The following is a 12,020-nucleotide window of genomic DNA, read 5'->3' as shown; positions in this document are numbered from 1 at the left end:
ATATTTCGAACAAAAGAAGTCACTGACAATTGGTTCTATTTACTAAGCATGCCATTGGTTGTCTTAGGTTCTTGCCCAGCAGCGAGCAGAGCAGCAGCGTAGGGAACTAGCCCAGCAGCCTCCCCAAGGAGACACACCTTTAGATCCCGTAACTTTCATCCAGACACTGCCATCAGAGCTCCGTCGCAGTGTTCTTGAAGACATGGAGGACAGCGTGTTGGCTGTCATGCCTCCAGACATTGCTGCTGAAGCTGCTGCATTACGTAGAGAGCAAGAGGCACGTCAGAGACAACTGATGCATGAAAGGCTTTTTGGTCATAGTTCATCTTCAGCCCTCTCAGCCATCTTGCGCTCACCGGCCTTCACTAGCCGGTTAGGAAGCAATCGTGGCGTCCAGTACACCCGACTGGCTGTGCAGAGAGGAGGGACATTTCAGATGGGTGGAGGAACAAACCACAGGTATAATAACAGTGATCTAATTTTTTGAAATGTTTTCCTTTTTAAATAAAATGTCGGTTTGGCATTTAGGAAATCTTACAGAAGTTTTGACAGGTGACATACTGTTACTACTTTTTCTTCAGACCATCCAGTTCAAGTGTCGACTCCCTGTTGCGCCTGCGTGGACGATTGCTTCTGGACCACGAGGCTTTGTCCTGCCTGCTGGTTTTGCTGTTTGTGGATGAACCGAAACTCAACACCAGCCGTTTGCACCGTGTGCTCAGGAACCTCTGCTACCATTCTCAGACACGTGGGTGGGTCATTCGCAGCCTGTTGTCAATACTCCAACGAAGCAGTGAGAGTGAGGTATGCGTGGAGACCTCACGTCTAGAGGACTCTCGCGGCAAGAGGACCAGCCAGGGAAGCTGTGGAGGAAAAGGCACAGCCACCTCGTCCCTCTCCTCATCTTCATCTTCTTCTTCTTCATCCCCAGCTTCCTCCTTAGAGTTATTGAACAGGGTGGAGTCTCGCAGTTCCAGTCAGCTTTCCTGGCTCTCTGTTTCTATGGATGCAGCATTGGGTTGCCGAACAAACATTTTCCAGATTCAGCGAGCATCAGGTAGGAAGCACGCTGACAGGCATTCAGCTGGAGGCTCTTCAAGTTCTGGGACATTGGGAGGTGTGTCAGCGGGTGCAACGAGTGTCACATGTGCTGGAGGTGGAGGCTCCACTGTTCACATCCACCCACAAGCTGCTCCAGTGGTCTGTCGACATGTGCTGGACACACTTATTCAGCTAGCCAAGGTGAGGGTTTAGCTATATTGATCTAAATCTTTGTCCATTCTGTGTTCTAAGACTTGAAATGAAGTTGGTTACGCAAGTTATTCAGTGTCCTTTTGTTTTTTCTTTTCTTCTGTAGGTGTTCCCCAGCCACTTCACGCAGCAGCGTTGTAAGGACTTGTCAGCTTCGTCTTCTGACCTAGACTCTCGTCTTTGTTCAGGCTCCTCAGGAGGAGGGGGTGGAGGTGGAGGCTCTAGGTCAGGGTCACAGTCTCAGACCAACCCTAATGTCTCCAACACCCAGAACTCCCTGGGGTCTACTGCCTCTACCCTCCAGTCTCTAGGAATCTCCACCGATTTTTGGGACCTACTGGTCAAGCTTGACAACATGAATGTCAGCCGTAAGGGCAAAGCCTCAATGAAGACGGTGCCTCTAGGTGGAAGTGCAGAGGCAGAGGGAGCCCAGTTCAGCTTGGAGACCTCTCCTCTAGGCCAGCTGATGAACATGTTGTCCCACCCTGTGATCAGACGGAGCTCCTTGCTCACTGAAAAGCTGCTGCGCCTGCTCTCCCTCATATCCATTGCCCTCCCTGACAACAAGGCCACAGAGGTGCCTGCTGGACACCCAACTCCACAGGCTCCTAACCCCAACACGGCAACCAGCTCAGGAGCCACAGCCTCAGTCACAACACAAGGCACCGCCGCAGTGGGCGCTATGCAGTCCACTGTGGCAGGCCCAGGGGCTTCTGTAGGAGCTGTAGCCCAGGGTACATCCTCAGGGACAAGTATAGCAACCTCTCAGACATCCTCTACAACAATCTCTATACCCACGTCCACTGGAACAATCTCTACAGGTAGTGGTACTTTATTCCTGAATAAAATGTGATCAAATCTTACATTTAAATCTTACAATGCAAGAGATTTTATTAGAAAATGATCATTTTTATTAATGAAAATGTTTTTTTGTTTTTTTTTCAAAACAGGAAAACAGAGGGGTGCTGTTAGCAATACAGAGAGTGAAAAGTTGGCTTCCACTGGACTGACAGAAAAACAGCTTCAACTGTCTGTGGAGGTATGATGAAATGATTTAAAGAAATGTTGAGGGGTTTTCCAAGATATTTCTCTGAATAACTTCTAAGGGTCAATTAAGGCAAGCTTGTTGGTAAACGGAGTTAAGTTGAAGTCAGGATACATTTAGTTTTTGGGCTCAAAACTAAAATTCAGTAATATTTTGCATTAAGTAGCTCTAGATCATCAGGCATTTCAGTTTTTGAGGCAAGGACTTCAGATATTGAAAACACATTTTTCTTTTAATATCCTGTTAGTGGAAGAGTTGCCTGATGTTTGCGATTCTCTCGTGGCAGAGACACAAATGTTAAAACACATTTTAGGATGTTGTTTAAAAAAAAAAAAGCCTGTCTTCTTTTTTCACAGTCTACAGTAAATTCTTCAGTAAAAATGTGTTTTAAGAAGTAACAAAAGTACAGTGGTTTGTCTGTTAAACACTATTAGGGAAAAATAAAATGCTGGACTCCCAGATAAATTAACCAGACTACTTTGAGAATGTTGACTGTGTTTTCTTCATCCAGAATTAAGAGTAGATTATTATGGCTGGATAATATTACTTTATGTGAGGAGGGGGGAAAAATCAGAGCAGAAAAGGGTTTTTTTGTTTGTTTTTTTTAAGTCAGATTACATAAAAAATTAAAAAAACAACAACTCTCAACTCCTTTCTTGTGACCTTTGTGCCAAAGGTTTCTTGGCATAATCGGTGTTTGGGTAAATGGGTGAATGAGGCAAGTTGTGTAAAGCGCTTTGAGTGCTCAGAGTAGAAAGTGCTATATAAGAACCAGTCCATTTACCAAATATATTTGTAAGCAGCCATCAAGGAAGTTTTAGTGCTGTCCTTGGGTGTTAGTGCTGGCCAAGATGTTCAAGTAGGCCAGGGAACTATACACAGCAATCGCACTTGTCAAATACATGCTTGGCTGCAGTACGGACAGATCACCTCATCTGGTTACGCCCTTATTGGTAGCTTTTTGTGTTTAGGAGCATAAACAGCAGCTTGTTCATGACAGTGTGTTCTTGGAACCTGGATTCATGCAGAAGTAATGCAGCATAACATGTGTCGATAGTTTTAGGAAATTGTCTTACTGCTTGTTCATAATGATCTCATTTGTTAAGATGTCTTTAAGTCTTTATATATTTTTCTGTTCTTTGTTTTCAACATTTATTTTTGCAATGATGTGTTTTCACAAACGATTCTTTTCCTCTGCGAAAGGTGTTGACATCTCACTCGTGTTCAGAGGAAGGTCTGGAAGATGCAGCTAACATTCTGCTGCAGCTTTCTAGAGGAGATGCTTCCACCAGAGACACTGTACTCAGACTGCTGCTTAGCGGCGCAAGACATCTCGGATACACTCTTTGCAAACAGATCGGTAGGTTTTGGGGAAGAGCGTAGGTGCCAGTTCATATTCCTGTTTTCAGTTCAGTGCAGTTTTTTTTTCTTTACAAACTTTTGGAACATTATTTTTTTTTTCTTTTTTCTTTTTTTTTAAAGGGACATTACTGGCCGAGCTTAGAGAGTACAATTTGGAGCAGCAGAGACGGGCACAAGCTGATTCACATTCCCCTGACGCACCTCCCGAGGATTCCTCCATATCAGCTAGACTGAAGGGCAAGATGACAAGCAGGTTAGCTCATGACAATTCTCATCGGTCAGTGGCATTATTTTGTCAGCATAGATGACTGGCAGATTAGAAAAAAAATATACTCATTAAATTTGCATCGTAATGATGACTATAAACTCCTATGCCTTGTATGTGTCTGTTGATTGGGACACAGGTTTGACGGGTCAGAGAGTGTGGTGATTGTTGCGGCACAGAAGCGCACTCTTGGGGGACGTGAACTGCAGCTTCCTTGTATGAGCTCACTAACATCCAAGACATCAACACAGAAGTTTTTCTTGCGAGTGCTGCAGGTTATCATCCAGCTCCGTGAGGACACAAGGCGCGCCAACAAGAAGGCCAAACAGACAGGGCGCTTGGGTAAAAAACATGCTACATATACAGTGCTTTCTTGGTTTTTGTGTACAATATAGTCATCATGTCTCAATGATTAAAACCCCTTTCTTCCATTTGTGACTGGCAAGGCTCCACCAGTTTGGGCTCAGCAAGCAGCATCCAGGCTGCGGTGCGTCAGCTGGAGGCCGAGGCTGATGCCATCATCCAGATGGTGAGAGAGGGGCAACGGGCACGTCGGCTGCAACAGGCCCCCCCACCCACCGCCCCTTCTGCCTCTGCCGCCGTCGCTACCGGATCCTCAATGGCTGCCCCACATCCTCCTGCTGGGGCTGCTGCCCCTGTTGGCACGGCTGCTGCTGCCACGGTTAGCATGGGCTCCACTGACAGCAGGCATTCTTACTCACACAGTCAATCATCATTTTAATGAAAAGTCATCATTGACTATGCGGTGTGACCTTCACAGTGAATTTATTCATACTTGGTGTGGTGGTCATCAAGATACATACTATTAGTCATTTGCCTTGAATTTGCCTGTTTTGGATTTGGACATTTTAATCTATTAGCCAACCCATTAATTATATTGCACATGCCTTTAAAAAGTAGGAAACTCCAATTCTAACCTTTGTATTGGATTTAATTATTTGTAAACACATTTTACATTCACCCTATAGTTTGCTACTTCAAGTAATTTATGCATTGTGACATCTGCTTTGCTGCTATGATGAACATTGACAGCTCCAACAGAGAGACAGATGGGCCAGTGATTCATTGCACTCTTTATCATTCTTTGCATTGATGTAGTCTAGTTTTGATGGTGCCTAGATGTGAATGTGCTGCCTGCTCCAAATGGTTTGATTTGTTTCACTGAAGTCGTCTGTTTGCTGGCTGATGTTGCTTCATGCTTTTGGCCCACCCTCCCCTTCCTCCCGCCCTCCTTTCCTTCCTTACTTGCTGTGTCAGTGGATCATGGGAATGTCATTTTGCATGACAGTCTCAGTCAAGATTGAACACTATTAGGGATGCTCTGATGTTCTTGGCCAATACTGTATCAAAAACAGACTGGATGAGTGTATTCTGTATATACTATTTAATTTTCAGCCTATTAAAAATGTAACCATAAATGTACCTAAATTTGTTACACAAAACAGATAAATATTAGTCACTGCTCTATTGGCCAATAGCTCAGTTTCAGTAAACAAGATGATTATTGGCAAATAAATCTGTGCATCCCTAATTATTTCCAAACAAGCCATCATGTCAATCATTATTTTGTTTTGTTTTTTCCCCCTGTTGTTCACATTCTGTTTCTGCCTCTGGTTCTGCCTGGTTTATTTTCTGTAGTCTGAAGGCCAGTCGGTTTCAGAATCCCAGTCAGCACAGAGAGATGATTCTCCAATGGATGTGGACCAGCCGTCTCCTCTAGAGCAAGACCCTGCACCTCTGGGTATGACTCACAAGCATCCTGTTAATTATACCTTAAAACACTCTCTGCTTTACTGTGATTTTTAACAAGCAGCTGCAATACAGATAAATACGTTTTTAATCACAGACTAGAGAGCAGTCTTGTTAACAGTCAAAATGAAATGTACATGACAGCTGACAGCAACGTTGATGCAATGATTCGGTCTATACTGTAACTTTATTAGATGAAGAAGGAAATGGTCAATCAGAGAGTGAAGAGAGACTTCCAGATCTCCCTCTGCTCAGTGAGCAGCTGTTGTTGGATGAATTATGGGATATGCTCGGGGAGTGTCTGAAAGAACTAGAGGAATCACATGACCAGCATGCCGTCCTGGGTAGGTGGAAATTCAGAAATGTACTTACTGTGATTTTTATATTCTACTAATTGCTATCAGGGATTAAGTAATATGTTCTCCTAATGCTGTTTTCCCAGTTCTCCAGCCTGCTGTGGAGGCATTCTTTCTAGTCCATGCCACAGAGCGAGAGAGCAAACCTCCTGTGAGGGATACGCGGGAGAGCCAGCTTTCTCACATCAAAGATGAACCTCCACCACTGTCTCCAGCACCTCTTACACCTGCCACACCTTCATCTCTAGACCCATTCTTTTCCAGGGAACCATCCTCCATGCACATCTCTTCAAATCTGCCACCAGACACTCAGAAGTTTCTCCGCTTTGCTGGTAAGCCTAAAATATTCAAATAAGGAGAATGATAAAGCTTTGTTTTAGTTTTCTTTTTTTTCTTTCTGGCTCTTGACGAAGGCGGTCACACTTTTCTCCTCTCCTCCTCTCCCTTAGCTTCCCTGCTTAGCCTCTTGTGTCCTTGTCTAGTCTCGTGGTTTTTTTGTATTACTTTCACTGGAATGCTCTCACAGTCTGTTCTTTAAAACCTACAAGAGGAATTATGGATTTGATCAACTGGTCCCTGAATGCAATTGACACCCTTTTCTCAACGAGAAGCCTGGGCTCGGGTGAGCCTGAGTGTCCTGGAGGGACTTTCCGTGCCGGATACACGATGGACGGGTGGCATAACTGGAGGGTCGTGTGCCTGGCGGGACTGTCGATCGAAGACGCTGAAGATATCTACCTATTCGGAACCATGATAACAGGGTTCTTGCTGATTGGAGCTGGCTTGGCCCTGACTTATCGAAGAATTAAGAAAGCGGAACCAGCTGTTCAAACCCCCACAAGGCTGCCCGCTGGGATTGAAACGATGGGACGAGGCGTGAGTTCTCAAAATGGGCTCATTGAGTGCAGCACAGATAAGATCTTGGAGAAGCTTGTGGCTGCCGTGAACACTCAGAGCTCTTATTCTGAGCGCAAATTGGATCACATCTTGGAGAAGCTCACTGCGGTCGAGTTCTCAGAATCGGCTCTTTGAACACGAGAACGACAACATCACAGAGCGTAATTTTGATAAAATCATGGAGAAGCTCGCAGCTCTCCAACGGAAGATTGAGAGACCAGTGTCGGACTGTTAGAACTGCTTTGAAATTCATACGAGTTGTTCGCACTAAAGTAAAAACCACCATCACTTCATGCAGATACCACTTAGGCGCCAGCTGTGATCTCAAGGCTAGAGCTGAACAAAAACACCCTGATAACAGTCTGTGCTTAGACTGTTCTTCCTATCCTACGCAAGGCCACCTGGGTTGGCTGGAAGACACTCATCCCCCCTCCCCCTCCAAACGCCTTCGACGCTTATTCCCTTCCGATGCAGATGGTGGATCAAGGAGACCAGCGCATAGGCTGCAGGCCCGGATGCACTGTCTACACTGGCTGTCTCTCACCCTTTACCCATCCTTGTTGCTTGTCATGTGTTTCTTTGGTGTATTAAGAGTTTTTCATGTGCAGAGGTGGGGTTTTTTTTCTGTTCTCAAACTGATCTCTTGGAATTCAGTCTGGGGGGGTATTTTTTTTTCTCCTTATCTTTCCTCATGTTGTGCATTTTCCATTGTTATACCTCTCTGACCTGTCTTCCCCATGTGATGTTTTTGTGTAATGTATGTATGGTCAGAGGGTAAGATGGCGCCGCCATTGCGCTGGCAATGGTCGGCAGCCTTAACATGAAATTTGCCACTCGTGGGACTAATAAAGGTATCTTATCTTATGGTATATGTTCTAATGGGAGTCCTTACTCTTTATTTCTAGAAACTCACCGCACAGTACTTAATCAGATCCTGCGGCAGTCAACCACTCACTTGGCCGATGGACCTTTTGCAGTACTGGTTGACTACATACGCATCCTAGACTTTGATGTTAAGAGGAAGTAAGGAGAATTATCTTCAGCTTAAATTTTGTACTTTGAAGTGTTCCTTTTTTTCCATCGTTGACATGCTGGAATTTTTATTTATCTCTGTAGGTACTTCCGCCAGGAATTGGAGCGGCTGGATGAAGGCCTGAGGAAGGAGGACATGGCAGTACATGTGAGGAGAGATCATGTGTTTGAGGACTCGTACAGGGAGCTGCATCGTAAGAGCCCAGAGGACATGAAGAACAGGCTGTAAGGCTTCATTGCTCTTTCTGTCTATCTGCATGTCTCCTCAATTCAAACCCACTCAACTTGATCCACTCACCTTCCCTTACAGGTACATTGTTTTTGAAGGGGAGGAGGGTCAGGATGCTGGTGGCCTCCTGAGGGAATGGTACATGATCATCTCCCGGGAGATGTTCAACCCAATGTATGCCCTGTTCCGCACTTCACCAGGGGATCGTGTCACCTATACCATCAACCCATCATCGCACTGCAACCCCAACCATCTCAGCTACTTTAAGTTTGTGGGTCGTGTTGTGGCTAAGGCAGTCTATGATAATCGGTTACTGGAGTGCTACTTCACCCGCAGCTTCTACAAGCACATCTTGGGCAAGAGCGTCAGGTATTTGAGCTACTAGCATTTAAACCCAAGTGACCTAATTGTCGACACGTTGCACCAGTTAGTGTAATGATCTCAACAAACCCATGCCTAGTTAAATACAACACTAAATGTTGTGGCAACCGGAGAACCAGTCAGCAATAATATGATTACATTTCTGTGATATTCCTAGGTATACAGACATGGAAAGCGAGGATTACCCATTCTTTCAGGGCTTGGTTTACCTGTTGGAAAATGATGTTTCCACCCTGGGCTATGAGCTGACATTCAGCACAGAGGTTGGTGTCTATTCTTTATGTATTTTTTTCTGTTTGATGGAATTTAATATGTTCCTTAAAGGTTCGAAGTTCTCATAGAAGTGCTGTTAAGGTTTAATTACCTGAACCCTTAAAAATGCTGCTGCTATCTAGGGCAATGTTTTTGACTGTCTTTGACTGTATGTGTAGGTCCAGGAGTTTGGGGTATGTGAAGTCAGAGACCTTAAACCAAATGGAGCCAATATTTTGGTCACAGAGGAAAACAAAAAGGAGTATGTGCACCTGGTGTGCCAGATGAAGATGACAGGTGAGTTTTTTCTTAATACTAATGCTGCATCAGTGAAATTAAATGCTAAAATAATTGGTGTAGGCAAAAACAATAAGTCATCAGCAGATGCCATTTTATTGCCATGTTAAACCAGCATATAATGCAATCTAAATGATGCCACTAGGTGGCAGCACTGCAGCAGCATTAAAGATGCAAAGTTGAGCTACAACCATACATTATTGAGAGATGCTTTGAATTTTCAGGTGCTTAACTGAAAAATAAACAAATTCTCACTCACTAGGTGCAATCCGCAAGCAACTCGCAGCCTTTCTTGAGGGTTTCTACGAGATCATCCCCAAGAGACTGATCTCCATCTTCACTGAGCAGGAGCTGGAACTGCTCATTTCTGGCCTGCCAGCTATTGACATCGATGACCTCAAGGCTAACACTGAATATCACAAGTACCAGTCCAGCTCAATCCAGGTAGGGATGAGGAAATGTTTGCAGTGTTTTTAACTGTTTGGTAAGATATGTGCACGATTCCTCCTGGAGGACTTAACAAATACACTAGCATGCAGCTGAACAGCGAATACTATTTTTTTTTTTTTGTTAATATGATGCAGCTTGAACTTAAGTTTCCAGCTGCAGAAGTGATGCAGACACATTTGATTCGATAAAGCGTTTCATTTGAACTTTCACACATAGCGCTGAATATGATTTGGGAATATTGAAAAGCCTTATAAATTATCTTAAAATGTTTCTTGACCACAAGACACTTGCATATTGCTTAAGAATCACATTTTCTTACTATAACTGAAACAGAAATGTATGTTTGTAACTCGGATAATTTTTTTTTCTTTCTCTCCTTTAGATTCAATGGTTCTGGAGGGCCTTGCGGTCATTTGATCAAGCAGACCGGGCCAAGTTCCTGCAGTTTGTCACTGGCACATCCAAGGTTCCCCTCCAGGGTTTTGCAGCTTTGGAAGGCATGAACGGCATCCAGAAGTTCCAGATCCACCGTGATGATCGATCCACTGACCGCCTGCCATCTGCTCACACTTGGTGAGCATGTTGAAAGTTGATATGGCACAAATATTTGTAGATGGTTCAAAAGAGCAAAACTTTAAAACTGTAATGTTTTGTTTTTCATCCTCAGCTTTAACCAGCTGGACCTTCCAGCCTACGAGAGCTACGAGAAGCTGAGACATATGCTGCTGTTGGCCATTCAGGAATGCTCCGAGGGATTCGGACTGGCTTAAACTCTGAGACTCTTAACACACAGACATGCATACACTTAATTTTAGGTTTGCCTACTCCTTACACATTCACATTGATAACCTTTGAACGCACACACATGCACACACCAACATAGACATTACTGGATTACTTGTTGAATGGCCTAGACTTGCTGGTTTCTATTCCACATAAAACAGATAAAACCAGCAAGTGAAATAGACTGATTGACATTGCGTACAACACAGAGAGCCTCATTCTGACACTGTTGTGTCTCCCTTCCCAATTTAATGGCAAATGCAAGAGGGGATTCAAAGGATAAAACATGGACTAATATAAGAGATGTTTTCTTCATTTAGTTTGATTTCTCTGTACAAAAGGTTTGGGAGTTTATTATGTTCAATCTTTTTTGTTCTCTGGCTGTGTAAAAAACAAAAAACAAAAAAAAGATTGTTTGAACAGGATGGTTATAAAACCTTTGGGGAAAAAATGTTGGTGGTTTCCTGTTGCAAATTTGTGACCTCACAAGCTTTGATGACGGGGAACATTTTTATGAGGGGTATATGAACAACTTGAAAAGTTTTGGAGCTATTCACAAAAATGCACTTTTCAAAGTTTTGTGGCATTTTTAAGGATGGTACAAAAATGAAGAGAAAACCTGAAGGAGATTTAAAAAAGAAAAGAAAAAAAAAACATTAACCACATAAACTCTAGAGTATTTTTGGCTATTAAATCGCTGACCCAGCCTTGAGCCTTTGAATCAGAGTGGAATAACTACATGAATAAATGCATAAAAATGCGTTCATTGTCTCTTTTAACAGTGTTTTAACCACTATTTGCAGCAAATTAATTCCATCAAAGATGTCTCTATTCATAATTCTACTTAGCAGTTGAACAAACACAAAAAAAATTGTTGCCAGTCCGACACTCTAGTTTGTGTAGCACGAGTACCAAATTGAACCCTTGCAATGCTACGAATCAGACTGACTGTTGGGAAAAAAAAAATCACTTAAACATGTAATAACTGATGCCATCGTGAGCAGAGTGCCTGCTGGGTAAAGGGATCAGTTGGAACCAGAAGAGGAGCCCAGCTTGACCCAGTTTGGCCTCCATTCTCAAACCTGTGTGTGGTTTTCATTACTGATGAAAGAGAGAGACAACAAAACGATGGTATACACACATTTTCACCTTCACTGTCAGATTGCCACCTTTCCTTGGTTTTAACCAACCTGAAAACGTGATCGACTTGTGTGTTCAGTTTTGAAGTCAACCTGACCATTGTTGGTCCTTTATCTTGTCGTTTTGCATCATCACAGAGTTTATTTAGGTTTGTCGTTACTTAAATGGGTTGTGTAGTCTAAACAAAACAAATCTGTTATAAGTTTAACTCTCATCGTCATTGCATGGTCATATTTAGTATGAGTACAAGGAAACTGTAGTCCTCTCCCACATCGGTGCTGAAATAAGACAAGCAAAACACAATTTCTGGAGTCTAGCAGCTTTGGTCGTTTAACAGTTAAACGTGTTGACATACCACATAGCAAAAAAACACAATGGGCACAAATTGTGTAAGTTTTTCTTTTTAGTTTAGACCATTTCAAACCACAGGCTACCCAGAAACCAAGTGTGTGAATTGACTGAAGTCCAAAATATTACTGGAAACCAGACCGCATCACCACAGCTGGACAG

At 43.4% G+C, this 12,020-nt stretch overlaps 1 protein-coding gene across 14 annotated transcripts in view; it reads left to right on the top strand.

The window, feature by feature from the left end:
• The window catches only part of huwe1 (HECT, UBA and WWE domain containing E3 ubiquitin protein ligase 1), a 51,898-nt gene extending 40,768 nt beyond the window's left edge, over positions 1-11,130 (top strand). For 11 of the 14 annotated variants that reach the window (XM_086278639.1, XM_086278635.1, XM_086278636.1 and 8 more), the window contains 19 exons: positions 68-459; positions 582-1,242; positions 1,358-2,072; positions 2,202-2,290; positions 3,500-3,656; positions 3,779-3,911; positions 4,051-4,265; positions 4,370-4,605; positions 5,583-5,685; positions 5,888-6,037; positions 6,136-6,381; positions 7,852-7,969; positions 8,063-8,203; positions 8,289-8,576; positions 8,746-8,851; positions 9,020-9,137; positions 9,400-9,581; positions 9,970-10,160; positions 10,255-11,130. In XM_086278639.1, coding sequence (XP_086134765.1) covers positions 68-459; positions 582-1,242; positions 1,358-2,072; positions 2,202-2,290; positions 3,500-3,656; positions 3,779-3,911; positions 4,051-4,265; positions 4,370-4,605; positions 5,583-5,685; positions 5,888-6,037; positions 6,136-6,381; positions 7,852-7,969; positions 8,063-8,203; positions 8,289-8,576; positions 8,746-8,851; positions 9,020-9,137; positions 9,400-9,581; positions 9,970-10,160; positions 10,255-10,357 — 4,344 coding nt within the window. In that variant the 3' untranslated portion in view covers positions 10,358-11,130. The remainder of the gene's footprint in view (positions 1-67; positions 460-581; positions 1,243-1,357; positions 2,073-2,201; positions 2,291-3,499; positions 3,657-3,778; positions 3,912-4,050; positions 4,266-4,369; positions 4,606-5,582; positions 5,686-5,887; positions 6,038-6,135; positions 6,382-7,851; positions 7,970-8,062; positions 8,204-8,288; positions 8,577-8,745; positions 8,852-9,019; positions 9,138-9,399; positions 9,582-9,969; positions 10,161-10,254) is intronic. The other 3 variants (XM_086278642.1, XM_086278638.1, XM_086278641.1) reach the window with 2 other exon arrangements.
• Positions 11,131-12,020: the final 890 nt, after the last annotated feature.

Source organism: Aulonocara sp. 'chitande type north' Nkhata Bay, linkage group LG20 (assembly GCF_057382095.1).
Source record: "Aulonocara sp. 'chitande type north' Nkhata Bay isolate Kocher_YH1m ecotype deep benthic linkage group LG20, A_spYH_male_GT1.1, whole genome shotgun sequence".
Lineage (NCBI taxonomy): Eukaryota > Metazoa > Chordata > Actinopteri > Cichliformes > Cichlidae > Aulonocara > Aulonocara sp. 'chitande type north' Nkhata Bay.
The sequence above is the reverse complement of the archived record's forward strand: the minus strand, read 5'-3'. Positions and strand labels throughout refer to the sequence as shown.